This window comes from Propithecus coquereli, unplaced genomic scaffold, assembly GCF_000956105.1.
Source record: "Propithecus coquereli isolate 6110/MARCELLA unplaced genomic scaffold, Pcoq_1.0 Scaffold459, whole genome shotgun sequence".
In the NCBI taxonomy this organism is placed as follows: Eukaryota; Metazoa; Chordata; class Mammalia; order Primates; family Indriidae; genus Propithecus; species Propithecus coquereli.
The window spans coordinates 3100676-3127908 of NW_012150385.1; the positions used below are offsets into that span (position 1 = coordinate 3100676).

A 27233-nucleotide genomic window follows, 5' to 3' on the forward strand; every position below is an offset into this window, starting at 1 on the left:
CGCCGCCGCCGCCGCCGCCGGCGCGGAGGTCGGCCCGGGGAGGCCTCGCCGCGGGCCCCAGCGAGGGGACGGCCGGGGCGAGGGGAGCGGGCAGCCCGGCCGCCGCGAGTCTCCGCTGTCACCGCCGCCGCGCTGTTCGCTCCGGCTCCTCTCAGCCCCAACGCCCTCGCCCAGCGCGTGCAACTTCCTCCTCAGGGCCTGGCCCCCGGCAACCCCGAGTCATCGCCGAGGGGCTCACTGGCAGGGGCGCCACCCCTGGCGGCGGGGCGGCGACAGCTACTGCCGCCGCCGCTGCCGCCGTCGCCCGCTACTCGCACACCGGCCGGCTCCGCGCTAACGGCTTTCCAGAAGAGGGCGCCGGAGGTCTCCCCTTGCTTCCAAGCCCGAGGTGCTTGCGGCGCCTCGCGGGGTACTACAGCTCCCAGAAGGCTCCGCGCCGGGAAGACGCGACGGGCCGCGGGGGCGTGGCCTGCTGGGAGTTGTAGTCCTTCAGCCTACTCCTGAGCGGAAGCCTGGCAATACTGCAATTCCCGGACCTGTCTACTCGCGATCTCCGGGAGCTTGCGCAGCTACCGCGAGACGACGCTGGGTGCTGCCCCGCGGCTCAGCACGTGTTGCCGAGGAGACGCGCTCCGCAGCCGGCAGTTTTCCGCAGCTAGGGTCGCCGGACGGGCTTACCTCCACTGTGTCTCGGAAACCTGGGAGGCACCGGCGCCTAGGGGTGCGACGGCGTGTGCGCCATGGGGAAGGCGAAGGCGGCCGGGGCGCGAAGGAAGGCGTTGGGGGCGCGGCGAGACCCGGTGAAGGCCTGCCCCAACCCGTTCGAAGTGAAAGTCAACAGGCAGAAGTTTCAGATCCTGGGCAGGAAGACGCGCCACGATGTGGGACTGCCCGGCGTGTCCCGCGCGCGGGCCATCAGGAAGGTAAGCGGGCCGCGTCCCCTGCCCGCCGTGGGCCTCCCTCCCCGCCCCGGCCGCCGCCCCTGCGCTTTGAACTAGCTCGGGATAGCGCGGACTGCCAGGATCGGGGCCCCACGCTGGCTAGCTGCGTACTTCCTTGTGCCTCAGTTTCCTCGTCTGTAAAATGGAGACCGTGATAGTTACATAGTATTGACTTTTTTTTTTTTTTTTTTTTTGAGACAGAGTCTCAGTCTTTTGCCCGGGCTGGAGGGAGTGCCGTGGCGTCAGCCTAGCTCACAGCAACCTCACACTCCTAGGCTCAAACAATCCTGCCTCAGCCTCCCGAGTAGCTGGGACTACAGGCATGCGCCACCATGCCCGGCTAATTTTTTCTGTATATTTTTAGTTGTCCAGCCAATTTCTTTCTGTTTTTATTAGAGACAGGGTCTCGCTCTTGCAGTATTGACTTTTTAAACTCCGTGCCTCAACTTTTCTACGATCTGGAATGACTTTCTCCTGGAAAACTCTTGTCCCTTCTTGAGACCCTCCACACGTGGTTTTTGGTCACTCCTCCAGCTGCCTCTGGCATAGTTAATCACTTCTGAGTTGCTGTGGCGTCTTGTACTTGTTTTAACCCTTCCTCACTTAGACTGTGAGCACTACCGACCTAAGGTCCATGGATGAGAGCTTACACAGGATGCTTCTGAGATGTTTGGAGAATGAATGTATCTCCCTCTCCATGGAGGCACATGACTTTGTCCCTTGGGAGATAACTGAAACGGTACCTTCTGTGGAAGGTCTCATCGCTTTCTTCTTTCCTGTGTTTATGGTCCAGTCCCACAGTATTATTTACCTTCATTTCAAACTCAGTTCAGCAACTGCCATCCTGTATGCAACTTAGGAGACATGGGGTTTTTTTTTTAAGTATTTATTGTTACTGGTAAAGATACGTTAGTAGGTTGGTGAAAAATTAAGACACAGAAAGGAGAAATAAATTTCCTAAGGTCACACAACTGGTAAGGGCTGGGGCATGCATTTAGGTCTTTAATGTCTGCAAAGCCTTTGTGCTACACTGTGTGCTTCTATTTAAGCTCTGTTCTAGCTGCTGGGAGATAAAGGTAAATGAGAGCTGGCCCCTGCCTTCAGGAGCTAATGTTGTCACACAGTGTGCAATCCACATCTTTGCATCAAATCACATATCATCCTTAGTGCAAGGAGATGACAGCGTGTGTAACAGGCAAGACAGACTTGAAACTGACTTCAGTAAGAGTCCTTCATACCTACCCCAGGGCTGGGTGAACAGTAGGCATAGGGGAATAGGATAGTGTGCCCTGTAGAATAGACACATGTGCCTTCACCACTTGAGCTTCGGTTTTCTCGTTCGTTTCTTTTTTTTTTTTTTAATTTCATCAAATTACAGGGGTACAAATGTTTAGATTACATATATTGCCTTTGCCCCACCCGAGTCAGAGCTTCAAGTGTGTCCATCCCCCAGATGGTGTGCACTGCACCCATTAGGTGTGAATATACCATCCCTCCTCCCCTGCTCCTACCTGCCCGACACTTTATGAATGTTATTACTATATGTGCACTTAAGTGTTAGTTAAGTCTGTTAATACCAGTTTGATGGTGAGTACGTGTGGTGCTTGTTTTTCCATCTTGTGATACTTCACTTGGTAGTATGGGCTCCAGCTCTATCTAGGATAATACAAGAGGTACTAGATCACCATTGTTTTTTGTGGCTAAGTAGAACTCCGTGGTATACAAACAGCACATTTTATTAATCTACTCATGTATTGATGGGCACTTGGATTGTTTCCTCGCTTTTCTTTTTTCTTTTTTGTGTAAAACTGCATCTTCTTTATTTTGCATACTTTAATTTCAGGAAGTTTTCTCATTTCTAAAGTAGAGATAATGTACATCTTACTTTTCACGGTGGTTTATAAGAATGAAATAAGATAGCGCATTTAGCACATATTAAGTGTTTTCTACATACTAGCTATTATTTTGTTTGTTTGTGTGTGTGTTTGACAGAGTCTTGCTCTGTCACTCTGGATAGAGTGCGGTGGTGTCATCATAGCTTGCTGCAACCTCAAACTCCTGGGCTCAAGCAGTCCTCCTGCCTCAGCCTCCCTAGTAGCTGGGACTACAGGCGCTTGCCACCACACCTGGCTAATTTTGTATTTTTGTAGAGGCCAGATCTTGCTCTTGCTTAGGCTGGTCTCAAACTCCTGAGCTCAAGGGATCCTCCCACCTCAGCCTCCCAGAGTGCTAGGATTACAGGCGTGAGCAATACTAGCTATTAAACTTCTTGGCGTGTTATTCTCAAACTCCTTCACAATCTGGCTGTTGTTCTTGCTTCATCTCTTGCATACTCTTGCGTTGTCCAAAAAGGCCTGCCTTACCTCCCAAGGTCCATAACGGGCCAGCCAGGTCACCACTTCTGTTACTTTCCCAGGCTCCATAGCCGCGATCAAACAGGTTGCTAAACCTCTAGGATCTGGCATGTCCACCTCCCTGCTTTGTGCTAAAGGCCTGAGAGGGTCATTGCTACTGTTCTTTGAATGCCCGGTGCTTGGCTAATGATAGAAATGCAGATCAAAAGTAGAACCTGAGTGCCTTAAGAGATCAGACAGGGGCCGGGACAGGGGCCGGGACAGGGGCCGGGCGCGGTGGCTCATGCCTGTAATCCTAGCACTCTGGGAGGCCGAGGCGGGCGGATTGTTTGAGCTCGGGAGTTCAAGACCAGCCTGAGCAAGAGTGAGACCCCATCTCTACTAAAAATAGAAAGAAATTAATCGGACAACTAAAAATATATAGAAAAAATTAGCCGAGCATGATGGGGCATGCCTGTAGTCCCAGCTACTTGGGAGGCTGAGGCAGGAGGATCGCTTGAGCCCAGGAGTTTGAGGTTGCTGTGAGCTAGGATGATGCCATGGCACCCTAGCCCGGGCAACACAGTGAGACTCTGTCTCAAAAAAAAAAAAAAAGAGATTGGACAGGAAGAAAATGTAATAGAAAATTCTTCGTAGACGAAATCACATTCAAGTCCTGCAGGGTGAGTGAGCTGTTCATGGGTTGAGGGGAAACACGCATGAAGGCACATTGTCCCAGCGTACTGAAGAGTGCGGAGTTCAGGGCTGTCTGAGGGGCAGCAGATCGTCCATTTGAGTCATAACTTGGTATGTGTGTAATGGTACAGGGGGCTGGCGCAGTAGGCCTGGAACTTTTCATGTGTGCTGCTCCCTTGGCAGTAAATGTGCTGTCCCGATTGTCTTTTCTCCACTGGTCAGTCAGAGCACATTGGGCACTCAGATGGAAATAAGAGGGCAGCTTTGTGTCAAGACTGCCAGGTGCCAGTCCCAGTACATCACTTTATAGCATAGCAGTTATTAATATAGTTATTGATTCCTTACAGTGGGTTGGGCACTGTGCCACAAAATCCACATTTAATCTTCACAGTCAGCCTTATGAGGGGGAAGTACTGTTATTTTCCCATTTTATACATGAGGAAACTGAGGCAAGGAGCCGTTGTCTCACTTTCTTCAGGTCGGAAGTGGTGGGACTGAGCTGTTAGTAAAGCCAGACTCAGTGCTTGACGTTTACACGCTTAGGCAGTTACCCTGTGCCCGACTCTGTCCTAAGCCATCTTCTCCTGTTAACTCATAATCCTCTTGACAGCTGACCTAGGTGGGTACTATGTTCTCTCCCTTCTACAGATGTGGTCCCTGGGGGACGGGGGTTAAGCACCTTCCAAAGTCCTGGCCAGGAGGTTGTGGAGCTGGTAGGAATCTGTGTACACACTCTCAAGGTCACCTGCTAGGCCTATGTGAGGTGCCCTCCGGAGCTCCTGTGGGTTGGTAAGCTGTCCTGATGAGTGAGACACCCTGTTTCTGTCCTAGGTAATTTCTCTGTGCCCCTCAGGTGCTGGTCTGAGGCCTTTGGAGATGTATGTTGAGCGGGCAAGGATTCTCCTCTGCCAGCTGTGATGCCTCTGTGTTGTAGACTTAAAGAGCCTCTGGACAGTGGGTGTGTGACTTGTTTGTAGAGCTGTGTAAGCAGGATCTACCATAAATGTGGGCCTCCTTTATGTTTTGCTGTCTGCCCTGACTCCTTCCTCTTGAGTTAAATATAGCCTGAAAATGTTTACACCATTTCTTGTCAACTATTAGTTGACTAATGTTTACACCATTTCTTGTCAATGAATATGAAATGCCCAATTTTGAATCAAAAGTGTAGTTTATTATATCTCAAGCAAGAAGCAGTTCAATTAATCAAAGTATGCACCTGATCTGTCGACACAGTTTTGCCATCCTAATGATGACTTGTTTATGCCAGCAGTAAAGAAGCCTGGAGAGCAAGTGGCAATGAAATCGCAAAAAGTGTTTTCCACAGCTTGTTGAGAATGGAATATTTTTCCTTGGAAGAAGTGGTCCAAACCCTGGAAGAAGTGGTAGTCAGTTGGCGCCATGACTGATGAATATGGTGGATGACAGAGAGTTTCCAAGTCCGGCTTCGTAGTTTGAGCTGCGTTGTTTGTGCAACATGTGGTTGAGCATTGTCTTACAAGAGGATCGACCTGTCTCTATTGGCCAATCTCGGCTGCTTAATCGCAAGCATCCTCATCATTTCGACCAGTTGGTTGCAGCAGACATCTACTACAATCGATTGACCAAGTTTCATGAAGCTGTAGTGGATGATACCAGCGCTGGACCACCAAACAGACACCCTTAGCTTTTTTGGATAAATATTTGGTTTTGGACTGTGTTTCAGCACTTCATCTTTATTCAGCCATTGTATTGAACACTTTTGATTGTCAAAAATAATCCATTTTCATCACACATAACAATATGATGCAGAAATGGTTTGCCTTTATGTCATGACAGCAAAGAAAGGCAAGCTTCGAGACAATTTCTCTTCTGATACTTGTTTAATTCATGCAGTACCCATCTATCCTGCTTCTTTACCTTGTCCATTTGTTTCAAATGGTACAATATTATTGGAATAGTAACATCAGACCTTGTTGCTAATTCATACGTATGTTGAGATGGATTCGCTTCCAGTACGGCTTTCAGCTTATCATTATCCTCCTTTGTCTCAGGTCACCCACGTGGCTCATTTTCAAGATTAAAATCACCAAAACAGAACTTCTGAAACCATCCATGTACTGTGCATTCATTAACCACATCCTTCCCAAACACTTCTTTGATATTTCAAGCTGTCTGCGCTGCATTGGTTATGCAACAGAACTCATATTTGAAGATAACACGAATTTTTGACTTATCCATGGTTTCACAAAAATTGCTCTAAAAAAAATCTGAAAGATAATCATAAGCCAACACGTGCATTTGAAAGACTGAGAATGTACCTTCACAATAAAAATAAAACAAAAATGTCAGATATCAACTGTCAAACTTAGTACTTAAGGAAATTGGACATTTCATACTTAATAACCTAATATTTTTTTTTTTTTTTACTTCTGCCCCATTGAAGGTCACCTGATGGTCCGAGGTGTGCACGCGCAAGTCCTGCCTCTTACACACAGGCAGGGCTTGCCTAGCCTGGCAGATGTTTAAAAGCAATATTTATTATTTTTACCTCATTATAAAAAGATTACAGGTTTAGTAATATATCACATTTATAAAACACGCAGTAGTCCCCCCTTATCCATAGGGGATATGTTCCAAGACCCTCAGTGGATGCCAGAAACCACAGATGGTACTAAGCTGTATATACTATTTCTTCTTATATGTACATACCTATGATAAAGTTTGTAAATTAGGCACAGTAAGATTACCAACAATACCTAATAATAAAATAGAACAATTAGAACAATATACCGTAATAAAAGTTATGTGAATGTGGTCTTCCTCGCATGTCGCGGCCCGGATTGCAGAACAGGGGATGGACACAGAAAGAAACACACAGACACACACAAGACTTACAAGACTGCAGTAGACAGTTCTACCAGTCGCTTTATTATATACTTTTTCTATGTCCGGCAGCTACTTCCTGGTACGTGACTACCTTGGGCGTCTTGAGGAAACACATTTTCATTCCTTCCAGACGATTCCTTAAGGGAAGCAGACGTTTGCGTCTTAACTTCTTGTATCTTAACTTCTTTATCTCATTACCGTATGCAGGACAATGAGATGCCTTGGCTTGTTTGCAAGATCCCAGGCGCTTGGTTATCTATCATAAAGCTATCTGTCATGAGGAATAGTTCTGTTTGTCCAACAGGCTGTGTGCGGACCTGTTGACCTCTGGTGCCAAGGAGAGCACACCCAGTTTCGCTGACTCTGGGCTTAAGCCAATTTTGCCCAGGGACGGCCCCTACGCTCGCAAAATATTTCGTTCTACTTATTACCCTTAGTAGCCCACTGGTGTTCGCCTAATGAGGGAAGAGTTGTTGTCTGGCTCTCACTGTGTCTCAAAAACCTGGGCTTTTCCGTCTACCCTGTGTGAAGAACAAGAAGAGCTCATTAGGAGAGGCCTTTTTTCCCCTACTTACTTCTTCTGCGAGAAGAGAGTGGAACTGAGATTGCTTTCTTCTGGTCTGGAACTCCAGAATGTGTACCTTTCAGTGCCACCTGTGCCTTTTGGCATTTTATTGGCTTACTGGCAGTAAAGACCAGGTGGTATACACATCACTATATGCAGGATCACTGGAGCACATTACTTTGGGAGTGTCCCCATCTGTGTGGGGCAACTCAAAATCTATTACAGACAGAATTGCATTCTGAGTATCCCCAATGTCGCTGAGCCTAGGTTAAATGTTCTATTTAGCATGCATAAATCTGGCATACTTACTCATATTATTTAAAGGTAAATAAGTCTTGGTTGCTGGCCCTGAGGCTGATCCCAACCAGAGTGGCTAAGGAGAGTTTCCATTAGACTTTGTGTCACTTTGTGTTTGTTAAAATGTGAAAGAGCCTACCTTTGAAATCAATAGGAAGAATCAGTAAGGATTACAAATGGTTAAATTAAAAAGGAAAGGAAAGGATATTATGATGAAAACATGCAGAGTTGTTGAGACTTCCCTCAGAAGTTCATTCCCCTGCCTGAGAGGGTCAGTGGAACTGGGGAAACTGCTTTAACCTGTTTCTCACACACAACTTTGTTTTCTGTCCTAAAAATCAGACCTGATAATACTAAGTGGTTTATTATTTCAGTTTATTTCATCAAAAGTATTAACCTGACTGTTAGGAAGGAGAGTGGTTAAGAAATAATCATTTGAAAGTGAGTTTACCTATATTAGTATTAGACTTACTTAGTAGTTGCAAACACAATTAGTTCCTAGGTTATCCTGCATTATCCTATTTCTTTTCTTTCCTAAACTGTAATAGGTACTGTGAAATCATACTGAATTTATGTATTTATGGCCTAAGGCTGCAGTCCCCAACCAAGTCCCTGGCCTGTTAGGACCTGGGCTGCAGAGCTCCACCCTCCTCAATCCGTGGAAAAATTGTCTTCTATGAAATCAGTCCCTGGTGCCAAAAAGGTCAGGGACTGCTTGCCTAAGGGATGTTCACTAAAATTTACCCATAGAATCAAATCCCAGATAATGAGAACTAATGTTTTTACAGGCACAGAGATGGCTGATGCCTTGCCCCACCCACCTCCTTCCTGGTGGAAGTGTCTGTCACTATCATTAGTAGCTCCCTCTCTTTGCAGGGTTAGGCTGAGGAAGTCTTCGCCATGTAGCGTCTAAGCAGCCTCTGTTCATACAGGGTGTTCATCTAGCAGTATAGGCCAACCCATGTGATGTTGTTGAGGTCATCTCCAATCTGTGAACAACGAATAGATTCCAGATCTTGTGGTCACTATAGGTCTGGACTTGAGTCTGTCCACCATCCTGGTGTTGTGGTGTGTGTGTGTGTGTGTGTGTGTGTGTGTGTGTGTGTGCGCGCGCGCGCGCTCATGTTCATGTTCATGTGTGTTCTCGCATTTGATTGCCAGCCAGACCTTGTGATTTAAATAGTGACTTATCACTTTAATTTTTATTCTGCAAATGAGGAACTGCGTAGGTTTCAGAGAGCTTAACCTAATACAGTACTGTGTGTGGCAAATGAAACCTTTATTGCTGGCACCCAACAGGATCTTGTTCTTCCTCATTCCTTCCCCACCCCTTACTGAGCTGGACTGGTCATAACAAAAGAAGTGGTAAGAACAGAGTGACAGCAGTGGAACCCTCTGGTCCACTTGGGGCTCTAGTCCAAAAGCATCAGGAAGTTGTGCCCAGGGTGTTTTTAATAAATTTTGTTTAGCACCTGAACTAAATACCACAGTAGAAGTTACAAGGGTTTAATAACCCAGGTCTTTTGCAGAGAAACTGGTTCATGAAACGTAATTGAAAAAATGGAAATTGCCTTGGAAGTATTTATTGAACTAGTTGATGGCTTCCTACTTTTTAGGCAGCAGAGGGGTTTTTGATGCATTTTAATTGAAATACCGTATTCATATTTTGAAGTGAAATAAGAAAGCTGTTCTCTTCCCATCACTTTCCCCTTCCACATTGTTAACACTTTGGTGACCTCCCCAAATGGAATGTGCTCTAAATCTAAATCAGGCACAGCCAGTGCTTGCTTTCTCCTTCACTTAGTGTCTTCTGCTCCTGCCTGGCTGCTGCTTAACACCTTCCACTCCCACTCTCCTTTTCTCTCCTCTTCTACCTCTTTGTTTTTGACCTTAAAGGTGGGTTCCTTAACCTCTAGTTCATCTCTGACCCTGTCTCTCCCTCCCACCACATGTGTGCATCTGTCAAAGTGGCTTTTCACAAATTAGAGGAATCCCGAAGAATGCAAGAGACATTCAATTCTGAGGTTAGATCAGAGGTTTCAAATCTCTGCCAAGGTGTCTACTTTGTGGCGGGTTTGTAAAACTATGGAATTGGATCATTTCAAGTGATCCAGTTGTGTCATGATTGGTACCAATTTCTTTTGTCCCTGGTTGCCGTATAAACTCTGGTGAAATGGCAGTCCCTTAGCAAATATAAGGATTTCTGCAATGGGGAAAACTTCCTCATATAGCCACCTCACGTCACTGAGGCTGCCCTCATTCCCCACCTTCCTTTGTCCTCTCCCTATTTTAGGGAATTCAACCTCAAGGGCAACCAACTTTGGATAATGTTGAACTTGTTTGTTATTGCTACTGGGAAAATACCAGATTATTTGATACTTGCTATTAGCTGTTGAATTGTCTATTTAAAATATTGCTGCTTTTGATGTTCTGGAGCATAATGTCTAGAGAGACTGTGACCCCAGGTGATCAGCTTGTTTATGGTCTTGTACCTCACACAGGAAGACACAACTGTATATTTCCTAGGAGCACCTTTGATGGGAAATAACCACCCTCCTCCATGATAGAAGGGATCTAAACCTACTCCGCTTTTCCAAATGAATCCAGCCTAAAGTACACACTTGCTTAAACCATAAGGCGGCTGGAAGAACAGTTCATGTCTTTAGCTTGGCTAGTGTGCTTTTTGCTCTTCCTTTCAGCACTGACAGACAAACTCTAAAGGGGAAAATAAAGTGATTACTCCATTATCATTGAGAGTGAGTTGGTTTTCTCTTCTCAAAATTCTGTTCCTAGTAGGGAAAGTTTACCATGGATGAAAGCAGATTCTGTATGAACTTTGACATCACAGTGCATAGCTCTGAACTTTAAAATATGCACCATTCTGGCCGGGCACAGTGGCTCACACCTGTAATCCTAGCACCCTGGGAGCCTGAGGTGGGAGGATCACTAGAGCCCAGCAGTTCGAGACCAGCCTGAGTGAGAGTGAGACCGCATCTCTACAGAAAATAGAAAAATTAGCCAGGCATCACGTTGTGTGACTGAGTAGTCCCAGCTACTCAGGAGGCTGAGGCAGGAGGATCGCTTGAGCCCAGGAATTTGAGTTTGCTGTAAGCTGTGATCATGCCACTGCACTCCAGCCAGAGTGGTAGAGTAAGACCCTGTCTCCCCCTCACCCAAAAAAAAATGTCCCTTTTGGAGGAAATCACAAGAATTTTTTTTGTGAGATTGTTTTATAATCTGTTTTTCAGCGTACACAGACATTACTAAAGGAGTACAAAGAAAGAGATAAATCCAATGTATTTAGAGATAAACGCTTTGGGGAGTACAATAGCAACATAAGTGCAGAAGAAAAGATGATGAAGAGGTTTGCTCTGGAACAACAGGTATGGAAAAAAATTGGAGGAGGGTGTTTGCTGTACGTTTTACACTGAGATCAAGCCCAAGATGGAAGCTGTTTCTCCCCTTCGTTCATTTACACGTTCATGGGCACTCACCCACTGGGTACAGGGGATAGCTCTTGAATCCTATACCTTTTCTGGCTAGGCTAAAGCAGAAGCAACCTTCTGCAAATGTTAGTTGAATGGATAAATATCTTAACCATAGTAAATGGCGGCATTGTGTACTGGAGTTGAGTGGAGAGCCAGTGGACTGAGAAGCGTGGCTGGGGGGTAAGACTGCATGATTTACCAGTGGCTTACCTGGCCTATTGACATATTTAAGAATTCCCTTCCGTGAGCTCTGTTTATGTCTGACTCATTGCTCAGACGACTTAGAATATTCCCTAAGGCTGCTTAGGCTGCATTGTCATATTCACATATAATGGAAAAATAATTGTTTTTTGCTATGAAGTGAATGTGGTAATTTAGGAAACTGATTTTTTTTTCTCTTCTGTCAGCGACATCATGAGAAAAAAAGCATCTACAACCTAAATGAAGATGAGGAATTGACGCATTATGGCCAGTCTTTGGCAGACATTGAGAAACATAATGACATTGTGGATAGCGACAGCGATGTTGAGGAACGAGGAACACTTTCTGGTGAGGCCGGGGTGCCACGTGGGCCTGGGGTCTTAGAGCCAGGGACGGTCTGTTCACTGTGTGACTTTCTCCTCTAGAAAAAGTTGTCGCAGAAAAGTTCACTGATCATTAACCTCTCAATAAATTCCACATGTGACCATCTTTGAGGTTTTTTTTTTTTTTTTCTTTTTTTTTATATTTCAGAACTTCTGGGTGCTTTTATGGGCTGAGAAAGCACATTAATATCCATTATCTTACTTGAACCTCACAATAGCTTGTATTATTCATGAGCTGAGAGAGAGGTAAGATGATTTGCCCAACCCAGGAGTCACATAAAACCCACCTGCCTGACTCCTAAGAAGGGTCTTTTGCACTCAACTGCACTGCTTTGCTGCCTGCTGTTTTATAGGTTCTGACCTAATACCATACCAGTGGTGTTTTTGTAGTTCTTTTAGTCTTTATTTACTGTGGAACCAGTTATAGCAGTTTTGTGAGGGAGATAATATTGAGCTTCTTATCAGTAAATAATAACATGAAACATTAAGTTTTGGCTTTAAAAAGCATTAATATACAACTGGGCTAGGCGTGGTGGCTCACGCCTGTAATCCTAGCACTCTGGGAGGCCGAGGCGGGCGGATTGCTTGAGCTCAGGAGTTCAAGACCAGCCTGAGCAAGAGCGAAACCCCGTCTCTACTAAAATTAGAAAGAAATTAATCGGACAGCTAAAAATATAAGAAAAAATTAGCCGGGCATGGTGGCGCATGCCTGTAGTCCCAGCTACTCGGGAAGCTGAGGCAGAAGGATCGCTTGAGCCCAGGAGTTTGAGATTGCTGTGAGCTAGGATGACACCACAGCACTCTAGCCCAGGCAAACAGAGTGAGAGTCTGTCTCAAAAAAAAAAAAATAAATAATATACAACTGAACTGAGTTTAGGACTCTAAGTCTGACTGTCTTGGGCCCTGTTTGTAAAGTTGCTGTCATTGTCATTAATTAGTTTGTATTCCTTTTAAGTCAGAGTAGGTCCCATTTTTCAAAACAAAGCCGCACAAAACTAAAACTGATCAACCTTTTGTCTTTTTAGTGTGTGGAAAGCTAAGGAATTAAAGCCTGGGCTTACCTTTGGATATTTGGATAATCCAGGGGGCAGAAGGTTTAGGAGTTAAGGCAGCTTGTGGTGCAGAACCCACTGTTCCACATAACAGCACCAGGAATAGGCCTCTGACTCCGCCAGAGCTTCATGGTTATAAAGGGAATGGCTAGTAGTTTCATCCTCTGTGCCTTTCTCTTTGCACTTTTCATTGTTCAGGACTTTTTGTATACCCTTAGCTGTAAAATGCATTTACTTGGGGATCATAATTCACTGTGACCAAAGGTGGACTGCCTTGGTTCGTGTTTGGTGAGCAGCAGCAGCATCCTTGCCACCAGGAGGACCGTGATGCTGCGTGACTAGAGGGAAGTAGGGTTCTGTTTCTTCTGATAACAGAATCCTGGGAATTCAGCGATTCATTTGAGATTTCCTATCCTTTGATTTTGATTATGAGCTCACCAAAACCCAGGTAATTTATAAAAGAAAACCTCTTACATTTGAAAATAAATATATTTCCTATAATTTTTAAAAATGAGTCATGAGGAAACAAAATCCATTTTGTTCAACTATGTAACATATTATGTTCTCTTAGACTAGGAGAGTTTAATCCCTAAAATAGCCCTGTGTGGTAGATGTCACCCCACTTTACCGCTGTGGAAGCTGAGGCTGAGGATGAGTTGGTGACTTGCTTGGGCCTCACAGCCAAGTAGAGCTGGACTTCCAGTCCCAGTTGGCCTGACTTCCAAACTGTAGCTGCCATTTGTTGTTCACACTTGGAATACAGACGTTCTGAAAAACACGTAATGGAGAACTTTTTTTTAAGAATCCTTTTCTGAATTTTTTATATAATTAATACAACCTTATTAATTGGTGCTTTGCATATTTTCCTTTTCAATAATAATTGTGAACAACTTTGAATTACTAGAACACTAAATGAGAAATGTTTTCTGGTATGCTAAATTTTCCAGGAAGCATAGGAATCATTCATTCATTCATCCATTCATCCATCCAGCCATCCATCCATAAAATACCAGTTTATGTGTTAGGCACCATTCTCAGTTCTGGGGTAATGGCAGTGAACGAAACACAAAATGCCTTGCCTTCCTGCAGCTCATGTTTTACTGGGGAGACCCAGACGGCAAACACAGTGCTACGTGATGCTGTCCAGTTGAAGGCGAAAGTGCTGTGGAGTAAAAGTAAAGCCAGGAGGGGCATGCCATTGCGTGGCCTCAGCTTCACTGAGCGGTGGTGTTTGCAGAGCCCTGAGGACTGTGTGGCAAAGAGTGTCCTGTAGAGGGAACAGCATGTTCAAGGGGCTTGAGATTGGGGTAGTGGAAGGTGGGTGGGGAGGAGGGGAGGGTTAGTAAGAGGAGGACCAGGCCTTCCTGGGCCACGGGAGAGATTTTGGCTTTTACTCAAGAAAAGGAGTCATTGGAGTCATTTGAGCCGCGGAATTACATGGGACAAGGCCAACTGAACCTCCTAATGAATTGGATATAGGTGTGGGGTTGAGTATAAGAACCAAGGATGACTCCAGGGATTTTGGCCTAAGTGACTGGAAAGACAGTCACTTTCGTGGGGCTGAAGAAGACTGTGGGAGAAACAGGTTTGGGGGCTTGGAAATTCCTGTTACATATCCAAGGGGCATTATCAGAAGAGCACTTGGAGCCTGGAGTTGAGGGAGGGATACAGGCCAGAGACAGGAGTTGGAAGTTGTCAGCACAGAGACTAAATGAGGCAGCAAAGGGAATAGAGTGGCTAGAAAAGACGTAGTGGGAGCTGCAGCCCTCGGAGTTGGAGGAGAGACTGAGCCAGGAGCTGCCAGTTAGGCCCTGGCCGGAAGCAAGTGGAGAAACTTTTTCTAGGAGGGAGTGACGAATGTGTCGGGCATTGCTGATGTTGAGAGGAGGACCAAGAACTGAACTGTAAATCATTTCAGAGGAGGGAAGAGAAAGGAGAGGAGGGGTTGCAGGTGGAGTAGAGGCAACCCTGGGGGACTCTTTGTAAGGGGGCCCGAGAAATGCAAGGAGGGACACGAGGTGGGGTATGAAAGAACAGTCCAAGAGAATGAGAAAACTTGATGCAGGAAACAAGGGTAGATTTGCTTGGGCCAAGGATGGGATTGAGTGCGCGGGACAGGGTTGGCCCTGGATGGTGCAGAGCAGCTGGGGGAGAGCCCAGAGCACTCTGTGGTTCAGCAGTTTCTCTTCTGAGGGCTTCGGTTTTCTCTGTGGCCTAGACAGCGCTGAGTGAGGGGGAGGCAGGACCTGCAGAGGGTATGAAAGGACAAGAGGTGGGCAGCCTGGGGTGCACAAGAGTGTGGACTGGAACATGGGCCAGGACTGGCAGATGGCGACCAGAGCCCACCTGAAGTTTGCAGTTTTGAAGATAATGTGTGTTCTGTCCACCATTCGTCTCCCTGCTCAGGTATGGCCAGGGAGCAGGTTGTGTTTGAGTTAGCCAGACAGCAGCCTTGGCAAGGGAGCACGACAGGAGCAGGCAGGGACAGGGACGGACTAGCCTGGTGGGCCAGGCTCTGCTGGTCGGGGGCCTGAGCAGTTTCGTTTCTGTTCTGGTGTGAGACTTCTGGTAAATCACTTTACATCCAAGCCTCTGGTTTTTCATATGAGAATTTGGATTTTTTAAGGTTTCTTTCTGCTCCAAATTTGATGATTCCCACAATGTTTATTTCTCTCCTGCTCTGGCAAATAGGGCAGGATGAAGGTTGGTGACTCTTAGTGATTCCTGCTCCTGCTGTCAGCTCTGGGTTGCTGAGTCCCCATGTCCTGCCTGTGGCAGTGGGAGGATCAGGTGGAACTCCTCACGTCACTAATCCGGACCCTGCTCGCTCGCGAGACTCTGGGTCCAGCTTTTCTCCTCGGTTTGCCAGTCTTTCTCAAAAACGAACACAATTAAAAAATGGGTGCTTGATGTTTCCAGTCAATTGGATTATGGCCACTTGGTAATTTAATGGGTCTTGGTTTTCCTGGAATGGCTCATCTTGGGTATTTCTTAAGTGCCAGTCAATGTGCCTGTGGTCTCAGGCCAGCTGAGTGTGAGAACTTTATTCTTGGATGTGGAATTCTTAAGACTGCTCTTGGGGAAATGTTGGCAGAGTACTAAAAAAAGTGCTTCCCAGACAGCCTGGGTGTCACCATGGTGTTTTCTGCTTTTTGTCTCCAGCTGAGCTAACTGCTACGCACTTTGGAGGAGGCAGCAGGCTCCTTCATACAAAGAACTTTCAACAGGAAGGTGAGGAGGGAGAACAACCAAAGTCACGGAAGGAACTGATTGAAGAGCTCATTGCGAAGTCAAAACAGGAGAAGGTGGGTTAGTTAGTATTCTTTGTGTGAGATAGCTCCACTGTAAGACGTGTTCACCAAAATATTGCCTGAGCTTTTTCAGCCTATGTATGTATGTATTATTTAATTTTTTGAGACCTAGTCTTGCTCTGTTGCACTGGGTAGAGTGCAGTGGTGTCATCATAGCTCACAGCAACCTCCAACTCCTGGGCTCAAGAAATCCTCTTTCCTCAGCCTCCCAAGTAGCTGGGACTACAGGCACACACCACTGTGCCCAGCTAGTTTTTCTATTTTTAGCAGAGGCAGGGTCTCACTCTTGCTCAAACTGGTCTTGAACTCCTGAGCTCAAGTGATCCTTCTGCCTTGGCCTTCCAGAGTGGTAGGACACAGGTGTGAGCCACCTCACCTGGCTCCTGTATTTAATATTTTATATGAGTTTAATAAAAACATTCATTTTGAATAGGAATATTTTAAATCTCATCAAGAATATGCTTCTAGGCCGGGCGCGGTGGCTCACGCCTGTAATCCTAGCACTCTGGGAGGCCGAGGCGGGCGGATTGTTTGAGCTCAGGAGTTCGAGACCAGCCTGAGCAAGAGTGAGACCCCGTCTCTACCAAAAATAGAAAGAAATTAATTGGACAGCTAAAAATATATAGAAAAAAATTAGCCGGGCATGGTGGCGCATGCCTGTAGTCCCAGCTACTAGGGAGGCTGAGGCAGAAGGATTGCTTGAGCCCAGGAGTCTGAGGTTGCTGTGAGCTAGGCTGACGCCATGGCACTCACTCTAGCCAGGGCAACAAAGTGAGATTCTGTCTCCAAAAAAAAAAGAATATGCTTCTAATGAGTTTTTTATTATTGTGGTTGGTTTTAGTATTTGATGTGTATTAGGGTTTACAAAACATCACTGTTTCTTACTGACTTGTAATGAACTGCTCAGAGCATCTAACAGTTTATAGCAGGAAGTTATTTCTGTCTGATGAAATTTTGCAGCTTTGCCTTTACAGTACTAATTTCTCCTGGTCTCTTTTTTCTGTCGAAACGTGGTGTTGGCCAAGTGGTCATTGTGTATGTCCTTGGCATTGACACCAGTCATAATGGTGTGTGGTGTGTCTGTTGTGTTTTCCCCAGAGGGAGAGACAAGCTCAGCGAGAAGATGCCCTTGAGCTCACAGAGAAGTTGGACCAAGACTGGAAAGAAATCCAGATTCTCCTGTCACACAAAACTCCCAAGTCAGAGAAGAGAGATAAAAAGGAGAAACCCAAGGTGGGAGGCAGGCGATTGAAACAAACTTGACTTTGCTGTGGAGAAAAGGCTAAGGCCAGAACATCTCTTCTGGCCTACCTCCTGTTAGGACAAGGTTTCTCTTGGACATTTCTGTGGAATTGCCTGATGATGTATTATGTCAGGGTAGAAGTAGACTCAAAGTTACTTCAGTTTCTACCCCGGGTGATTTAAGTTAAAGTGGTATTTCTCGGTATAGTAGTACTTTGGGGTGGAGACCATGGGTGTTTGAACTTCCTTGTAACATATTTGTATATTGATATATATACATTTAATATACATTTACTTATTTTTTCCTCTAAACTCTAGTTTTTTTGTACTGCATTCTTTTTAATCTAAATTGTTGGGAAATGCTGCATTTGCTTAAGTAGCTGGATTCTAGGAAAGAATCTAGGACCAGATTACACTGTCATGTGGCCATCTGGACATCTTTGTGAGTCACCCTGACTATTGCTGTTGCTGTACCTAACTTCCCATGTTTAGGGTTTAATGCCTATGTGAGCAATGTTTATTTTTGTTAAAGCAGATATATTCTGAGGAGAATTTCCTAGGAGTAAAAGAAGTTCTGTGTGACCAAAGTGTCCACTGATTTCTCAGAAAAGATGCAGGTGTGATTTAGCTTTTTCTATAACAGTGTCCAGCCATTATAAAAGTGGAAAATTTCCCCTTTCCACTTTAGCCTGATGCATATGACATGATGGTTCGTGAGCTTGGTTTTGAAATGAAGGCACAGCCCTCTAACAGGATGAAAACAGAGGAGGAATTGGCACACGAGGAGCAGGAGCGGCTCAGGAAACTGGAGGTATGGGTGGCCAGCACCTGCACAGGAGGCTCGACAGCCACAGCTGGAAAACAGCCGGGGAGACAGCCAGGAGGACAGCCAGGGAGACAGCCGGGGAGACAGCCGGGAGGACAGCCGGGGAGACAGCTGGGAAGCTGTTTTAACACAACCACATCCCAGGCCTCTTTCCATCTCCTGTGTTTTCAAATAGTAGAAGGAATTGAGCTGGCTGCTTGCTTAGGGTGCCCTCATGCCTATTCTCAGAGGAGTGGGGAATGAATTATGGTCATGGTTGGCCAGCAGAATTTCACTGCAAAGACTCAGTAACAGATTTTCCATCCTTGTGGATGAGAGTATTTCTGCCACAAAGCGTTTTTCAGTTGATTTTGTTAAATAAGAACGTCGTCCACATAATGTTACCAAGTGTTTGCGTGTCTGAAGATCACAAGCAGAAAGCAAGCCAGACGCACCAGAGTCAGCGCTGAGAGGCTTGGGGGCTGGGCTGTCATGCGTCTGAGGAGCACACAGTATGACATCCCTTTCCTTCCTGTGTAGGCTGAAAGACTTCGAAGAATGCTTGGAAAGGATGAGGATGAAAATTTTAAGAAACCAAAACATATGTCAGCAGATGATTTAAATGATGGCTTTGTACTGGATAAAGATGATAGACGTTTGCTTTCTTACAAAGTAAGATGTTTGGCTTCATTTTCTTTCCTTTTTTTAAACTTAAAAACACATTTTCTGGTGTTCGTTTAAAGGACCTAACCAATTTCTCTACAGTTCTTCATCTAGGTGTTGATGGGATCTCGGGTATCAGACTTCATAGAGCAGACTGTGGCAGGGGTGCTTCCCCCTCAGGAGAAGGGACACAGCTCGCACAGCCACTCAGCTAGACGCCTTGCTGTTTACTCAGTTGTCGGCACCCCCTGCTTTCGTTTATGTCTGCATGACCTCAGCATGATATGGAGGGAGTTAACTGAAGATTAAAATTCTGAATATTTTTGACTGACATAATTGAGTTTCTAAGGACTGTTCTAAGGACTGTTTTATTTTGTTTTGGGAGTGCAGTGGCACAATCATAGCTCACCGTAACCTCCGACTCTGGGGCTCAAGCGATCCTCGCGCCTCAGCCTCCTGAGTAGCTGGGACTACAGGTGCGTGCCACCACCACACCTGGCTAATTTTTAAAAATGTTTTTTCTTAGAGATGGACTCTCGCTGTGTTGTCTCGGCTGGTCTCAAGCTCCTGGATTATAGGCATGCGCCACCATGCCCAGTTCTGGTGTAGTTTTTAATTCATGAACCTTATAAGGTCTATACCTTCTTTTACAGTGTATTAGTCAGGGTTCAGGGAAGAAAAACAGGCAGGCCAGGGAGTTCAAGCAGAAAGGTTCCATACCAGGAAACTGGGTATGGCAAAAACACTAGGTTATCTGCCCGCTGGTGTATCTCCCAAACCACTGGTGGGATGCTGTGGACGCTCTACTGCTGAAACCCACACACCTTCCAAATCTTAGTCCTGTGCTGCTCGCTTGCAAAACCTAAACCTTGCCCAGTGTCCTGGCACAGGGCTCTCTGGGAGCTTCTAGCCCCTGTGGCTCTGGGAATGGCCTAGAAGGGGTGGGTGAGGAGGCCCCATGGACAAAGGGAGTACACAGCCCGTGGGAAGCACTGACGCTTTGTGCGCACAGGATCCTGGTGCAGTTGTAGGGCATCATGACCACTGTCTCTGCCCTGTGTCTTTGCTCTCTTCCCAGGACGGAAAGATGAATGTTGAGGAAGATGTCCAAGAAGAGCAAAGCCAGGAAGCCAGCGGGGATAAGAGTGAGGAGGACGAGAGTGAAGGTTCCACTGGGGAGGACCCAGAGGAGAGCGATGGCCCAGAGGGCCACTCGGACCTGGCATCTGATGTAGAGAGTGAAGAAGAAAATGAGAAGCCAGAGAAAGAGCATCAGAGTCCTGAGAAAGGATTGATAACTCGTGGCCAAAAGGCTCAAAACGCCGCCAGCACCGAGCTGCCCTATACGTTTGCAGGTAGACGAGCAGTCGGGCTCTCTTATGTTTCAGGATAACTTTTGTGACCTGGCCATAATGTGTGCATGTTTGTCTCCCTTCCTGGGGTTGCATTTGTGGAGTGGGGGCCAAGGGCGCACTTGTGAGTGCATGGACACATTCCCGTGTGTGTGTCTTTGCTGTGTGGGGAGGTGCTATCATCCTTCTCCTCAGTGTCTGCTGATCCAAGTCTCAGTGCGTGACCGTGGACAGTTCTGTGGATCAGCTCCCAGATGAGGCAGGTGTCTCCACACTCCTTTTTGTGTGCTGTGAGCCTTGCATAGCGAGCCAGCAGGGCCGTGAAGATTGGTGATTACCTGTGGGAAGGCTCCCTACATTTGGACCTGGGCATTCTGGTTTGGCCACATAACATTTTAGACAGAATATAGTGTGTTTGGTACATAGAGAAAAACTGTCCAACTCTAGTAAGTCACCTGAAGTGTCCTGTGACTGAAGGTTGTTTCCAGAGAGGATAAACTAGCGGTGAGGCAGGCCTCTAGGACGTGGCCTCTGATGGGTGAGAGTCTCACAAGGTGGTGTTGCTTAGCTCATTTTAAAGCAGTCTGGGCACAAAAACCAGCACTCTGTCCCCGAGGCTCACCAGTGTAGCTATTTAAGTGGATTCCTAATGGAGGGAAGATGGGGTCATGTCTTCCTGGCGTTTTCTGGGCACGGTCCTCCTGGATAGCCCAGTTCAGTGAAGTCACAGGCTTCTTGGCCAATTGGATGCTATTGTGGTGATTGGGAGGTAAAATAAATAACTCTATAAAATGTGTGTTAACCTCTCTATTTTGTTAAAGTAAAAAAACTAATCTTATGTTGTGTTTGGTTTTTACCTGTGTGAGCTGAAATGTAAATAATTCTCATTTTAAATGTTACATGTGGAGTGTGTTTTCTGTTTTTGATAGCTCCCGAATCCTATGAGGAACTGAGATCTTTATTGTCAGGAAGATCAATGGAAGAACAGCTTTTGGTGGTGGAGAGAATTCAGAAATGCAACCATCCAAGTCTCGCAGTAGGAAACAAAGCAAAATTAGAAGTATGCTGGAATGAATGTTGAATGTATGTGCTGAGTATTAGGAGTGTTAGCATAACCCCCCAGTCTCTGTGAGTGTCGGACTTGCTTGAAGTTGTACAGTGACAAAGTGTGCCTCAGGACCAGCCTGTCAGTTGGTTGTCTGTGTGATGACAGCTGAGGGCACTCAGTGGGAGCAGGCAGAGCCATGCTTGGCATCCCACCCCTCCTCTCGGCCTTGCAGCAGGCCCGGGGCCTTCTTTTCACAGGTGAGGAAACCAAGGCTTGCATATCCAGCAGGCAGCAAAGCCAGACTTTAGGGTAAATAGGTAGCTGTGAACGTGCTTTTTTCTCTTTCAGTAAATGTTGCATATTTATTGTAAACAGGGTGCAGTCCTGGCTGTGTTCCTGATTGTGATTTCATAGTCATGTCGTGTCTGTCATTCTGTAGAGGACACACCTCGTCCTTGGTTTTCTTTTCTTTTCTCTACACCATCTAGTGTTGAGCAGGTTCTATCAGGGCTTTGCTTATGTTTTAGAGTTCTGCTCATGCCTGTGACCCTGAGGGTCCCCCACCCCACCTGGTTGTTGCCAGAGTGTGGGTGACCTGAGAGTTAGATGCTTGTGGTTTTGTTCTTGGTACCAAACCTTAAGCTCTATTTCCCACTTCATGTTCCTACAGAAACTGTTCGGCTTCCTTTTGGAGTACGTTGGAGATTTGGCTATAGATGATCCTCCAGACCTCAGAGTAATTGATAAGTTGGTCGTGTACGTAAGAATGGTGTTTTATCTGGGCTGTGGGGCTGAGCTGAACAATTTTTGTCCTGTTTAGAATCATAAAAATATATTCTAAGGTTATTAATAAGGTAGACAAAATGGTGACATCGACATGCCAGGTGGACAGATTATCTGCAGGCCTTGTAAACAGGCCTCACAGCATGAACCCACTATGGGAATTTGATGACGACTTCTTGCTCTAACATTTGCTGCTCTGGTCACTTTTAACCACAAACAAGTTGACTTCAAAACAATCGAACCTCTTCACACTTATTTATACTACAGTATGGCTAATTTTTTGTTTCATTCACCAATGAAGTTAGAAGCCCTGGATGGGTTGAGAGGTATTTGGAATGTGTGGTAGATGCGCCCCCTTGTCAGTCTGGGGACCTGCCCCTTCAAGTCCACACCTCAGTGGAACCCCGTGGGGCTGGCTGTGCACACGTCTGAGAGCTCCTGCTAGGGAAGCATGTCCGTCGTGTCCTGTATAGGGATGGCGAGGGTGGGCTTTGGTCCTCACTATACAGAAGTTTGTGACTTGCGTGGTGACTCCTGGCTTGGGTGCTGGTGGCTGGAAGAACACTGGAGAGGTGGAGGTCTCAGTTGGGAGGCAAGTGCTGGTGTCAGCATTAGGGAGGTCACCTAGAGGTGCCCTCTGGGGCTGGCCCCGTGGCCTGCACTGCGCTGCCGCCACAAAAGTACTTGTCATGGGGAATAAATGAGTTAATATGGAAAGCCCCTTTGAACTGTCAGCCACAGCTGGCACACACAGTGTTTTCCCAACAGGATTATTATTACGAATAGAGCTATTTCCACCATCACCTCCCATACTACTAAAAGTTAGGGCCAGATTTTTAGGAAATGGCAAAAACGAGTGTAAACTTTTAGAAAAATTATCTGAGCCTCCAGGAAGGCCAGCCAGATGTCAGGAAGAGGAAAAGTGGATTCATCCAGGGGCTTCCAGTTCTAACTTACTCAGACAGCGGGTGACTTCACAGGAAAATGGTTTGGGAGGTTTTTTTCCTTGTTTTTGTTATCTGGAATCATTCTCTCCTGACTTAACGTTTCTGCTTAACAGGCAGTTATATAGTCTTTGCCAGATGTTTCCTGAATCTGCAAGTGACTCTGTGAAATTTGTCCTCCGAGATGCCATGCATGAGATGGAAGAAATGATTGAGACCAAAGGCCGGGCAGCATTGCCAGGGTTGGACGTGGTAAGCAGAGGCGTTTAGTCCAGCCATTCTCACAGCCACCACAGGTCAGCTTCTGCTCAGCGTTGCTTGGAGGGCTGATGATGGGGGCCGTGCACGTGGCTATGAGAAGTTGATGATGCCCGGAGTGTCCACAGTGATCTGGAGAGAGAACTACAGCGACGTGGTCCTGCCATTATCAACTCAATGAAATGTGTATAGTAACGAGGTTCTGGTTTGATTCCATGTAAATGGTGTTTGTTTGTTCTTGATGGCAGAGTCGTTGGAAGGCAGCAGAAGCACTGTATTGTCCCTCAGGCCCCAAGCCTATGGGCTGGTTTTGCTTGGTCTTGGTTTTTCTGTTTATTTAAAGGTTGAGAGACATTTGGACTGCTCTGCGATTTTCAAGTTTTGTTTTTTTTTAATGCACTGTATTATTTCCCAACCCAAGAAAATTCTACTTTATTTTGTACATTCTCATTTTCCTCTTCTCATTTTTAAGTCATTTCATCGCTTAGTTTCATCCTGAAATTAAGGAGCTAAACCAAACAGGAGCTAGGGGAAAAAAAACCCTAGTAGCCATGGTAACGGTGACAGGAACAAGAACTGTTAGACCCCAGGCCCGCCTGCCTACCCTGGGCTGCCAGCCCCTTTGACAGTTTTATAACGGCCTCGTGCTGTGTCTTCAACTTAAGTAACTTAAAAAATACTTGCTCAGAAATGCTGTTTATTCCATTTTCTAGTGATTGTGCTGAAATGGATTAGCAATAATTAGTAGAGGTTTAAAAATACAGAATTTGTTAGTGGTTTTAGCAGACTGCTCAAATACGATGTGAGGTGGTGTCCATAGACCGTTGCTGGCTCCTGTGATTAGTTCTTTGTGAGCTTCAGCCCAGCGTCCTTGCTGCACATTTGCCTGTCTAACCAGCGATTGCTGGGTGATTGTGAGCCTGAGGTGAGAGCCTTGAGCCGAGGACACTGAATCTCTGCCTCTCTGGAGCCCACTTGCCACTGAGGGGTGTTAGTCGTGCATGTCATCGGGCATCGGGCTTAAACCCACGTCCTCTCGAACTCTAGTCCTGGGTGGGTTCTTCAGCCTCTCTGAGCCATGTTCCTCGGCTGTATAAGGGTGATGATTCTAAACTGGTACCTACGAGGTGAGGCTGACATGAGGATGCGCGAGTGAACACATGTCACATGGTCATGTCACTGCTTCAACACTGCTGTCAGTAAACGACAGTTGTCACCACCAGGACTCTTCCTGTAGGTCACACTGTGGTGTTATCACTGCCGTGGCAAGGGCAGAGTGTGCCATGGAGTTGGCAGGGGCTCCCTCTTGGCCCTGCCTCCCTGAGCCCCATTTTCCTTAGAGCCCCACATTGGCCTGGGGCCTGGGGCCCTTTAGAAGGCGCTCCCAGTAGCTCTGTGGTGATCCTAAGAGTCCCTGCCAGGACCAGAAAGGAGAACATGGGGCCTACTGGGTGGTGCCTAACGTCTCTTAAGTTCACATGAGTATCACAGTGGCGGGTTCCGGGTGCTTGGAGGATGTGTCAGTGCCCGTGGTGAGAGCCTGCAGCGAGGTGGCGAGAAGCCTTGCTGTGCTAAGCCCGCAGCCCCTCTGGTACAGCCTGTGGGCTGCTCTGCCTTACCCGCAGCAGGTCTCCTCAAAGCGTAGCTTGCTGCTGTCATATCTAAAACAAAACAGCCACGTGTGTGTGTTCAAATGTGATCCTGGGAACATGTAATCGGCTCAGCTTTGTGTCATGGGGATGACACTGTCTCCTGCCTCCTCAGGGACGTGGCCTTCCTGGACCTCGGCTTTCTTGTTTTTAAACTAATAATGGTAACTGCTAATGTTGAGGTTTTGCCTGGACTGGCCCTGGTCCCAGAGTTTCCATGACCCGACCTGTTGACTCCTCTCAGCACCCCGAGGTGGGCCACAGAGGAGGCAGGCTGGGTAGTGCTGGGTGTCTGTCTTCCTGAGCCTTGTCCTGAGCCCTGCTCAGGGTGATGTTGCAGTCCCTGGTTTGGAGGTGTTCCCAGTCTCTTTGTACCTGCATTGAAAAGTGATATGAAATTGGACCCTGGCAGCTTGTGAGAAGTGCTGGCTTCGGAGTTTGGATGATCAGAACCAAGGCCTGTTGAGCAACCAGAATGGAAACCTGGAGCTCTGGTCCACATGTCCTGTGAGGGGGAGATGTACTCAGCCAAGCAGTAAGACCTCCTGCCCTGGCCCCATCAGCTCAGCTCCGCACCCCAGCCCCCAGCTGCACCCCTCCCCTTCCACGGGTCTCTGTGCTAAGCGTCCTCCCAACTGACCTTTTCTGACCCCGTTTAAAGTTGCAGCCCCCCTCAGCCCCAACACCCTCATCTCTGCCCTCCTTTTCCCAAGTCACTTGTCACCGTCCTCTTGTTGATTTATCGTTCATCTCACTTCTGTGGAGTCCAGTGTACCTGTGCACACTCAGCATGTGCCATGGAGGGACTGGCGTCCATCCCCTCCTCCTCCTCTTAACGCTGTTGGGCCATGTCCCCACAGCCTTGCCAGTTCAGTCTGTCTTTTCTTCACCAATGTGAAACATAAGTGAGGTACCTTGACATAGTTTTTTTGTTTTTGTTTTTGTTTTTGTTTTTTTTTTGAGACAGAGTCTCACTGCATTGCTTGGGGTGGAGTGCCATAGCGTCAGCCTAGCTCACAGCAACCTCAAATTCCTGGGCTCAAGCGATCCTCCTGCCTCAGCCTCCCGAGTAGCTAGGACTACAGACATGCGCCACCATGCCCGGCTAATTTTTTCTATATATTTTTAGCTGTCCGATTAATTTCTTTGTATTTTTAGTAGAGACGGGGTCTCGCTCTTTCTCAGGCTGGTCTCGAACTCCTGAGCTCAAACAATCCGCCCGTCTCGGCCTCCCAGAGTGATGGGATTACAGGCGTGAGCCACCGTGCCCGGCCCTTGACATAGTTTTATTTTACATTTCTCTTACTATGAATCAAGCTAAGAATGTTTTTATGTGTGTAAGACAAGTTAATTTCTGTGTGCAGGCTTTTTGTGTTTTTTGCAAGTTCTTCCATTAGATTGTTGGTCGGTCTTAGTGATTTTTGTGGGAATTCTGTATGATAGAAACTAACCATTTGTTTAATGAGTTGCAAACTTTTCCCAAAGTCTGTTGACTTTGCTTATAGTGGTTTTTGCCATTGTATGTTTTTGTAATAAAAACAAGCCAGTGAAACATCGTGACTTGTGAGGTGGGGAGGACTCTTGTTTGCCAATACAAACAAAAAAAGTCTTTCGTCCTGCTGAGTGTGAGGCCATTCCCGAGGCTTCCCTCCATCCCTGATAATAAGGGTTCCTCTCCAGCGCAGTACCTGAATGCTCCCTGGCTCTGGCTTTGGAAACCAGTTTTTGCAGGAAAAAGGGCTTCATTTGACAGGCTGCTGCTCAGGCGACCCTAGTGTGACAGCTGACAGACAGAACTAGAAGCTATTAAAAACAACTTGTCTCTTATTATTTGTCCTTTGTGAAAAGTTCAACTCTGTTTTGCTCAGGCAGTCTGTAAGATATTTCTGGGTAAATATTTTTTTAAAGGTCTAGGTGAAAAAGGAACAGTGATAAGTAGCATGTTTTGCTGACTACAGCAACAGGCTGGGCACACATGACGTCTTTTCCCATCCTTACCATGACTCCGTAGGCATGAGCTCGGCATACCCATTGCACAGAGGAGGAAATTGAGGGCTCAGGCAGTGTGCCCAGGGTCACTTGACTGGTGGGTTGCTGTGCCAGGATTTCACCACTGAGCAGGCTCTCGGCTACTCTCCTGTGCTGCACACAGTTAACTGATGTTTTTCTGTACTTGAGAAAGTTGCTATCTCTATATCCATCCTAGCCTTCATTTTAGCTTCTAATGGAGAAAAAATTATGCTTTGTTATGTGGGAAGATAAAGTTTCTAACCCAAGATATGAGAGGCTGCCTCCTGCCAAGACAAAGATGGATTCTTCTGGAAATAGTTGTTGTGGCCACTCCGAGAGTGGCACCA

General features: G+C 46.5%; 1 protein-coding gene across 1 annotated transcript in view; it reads left to right on the top strand.

Annotated features, from left to right (window-relative positions):
* Positions 1–632: 632 nt before the first annotated feature.
* The window catches only part of NOP14 (NOP14 nucleolar protein), a 33305-nt gene continuing 6704 nt past the window's right edge, over positions 633–27233 (top strand). The window contains exons 1-11 of the mRNA XM_012655039.1: positions 633–923; positions 10946–11080; positions 11593–11734; positions 15984–16126; positions 17231–17365; positions 18063–18185; positions 18720–18851; positions 19921–20197; positions 21124–21254; positions 21913–21998; positions 23086–23221. Of these exons, the coding sequence (XP_012510493.1) occupies positions 741–923; positions 10946–11080; positions 11593–11734; positions 15984–16126; positions 17231–17365; positions 18063–18185; positions 18720–18851; positions 19921–20197; positions 21124–21254; positions 21913–21998; positions 23086–23221 (1623 nt within the window). The 5' untranslated portion in view covers positions 633–740. The remainder of the gene's footprint in view (positions 924–10945; positions 11081–11592; positions 11735–15983; positions 16127–17230; positions 17366–18062; positions 18186–18719; positions 18852–19920; positions 20198–21123; positions 21255–21912; positions 21999–23085; positions 23222–27233) is intronic.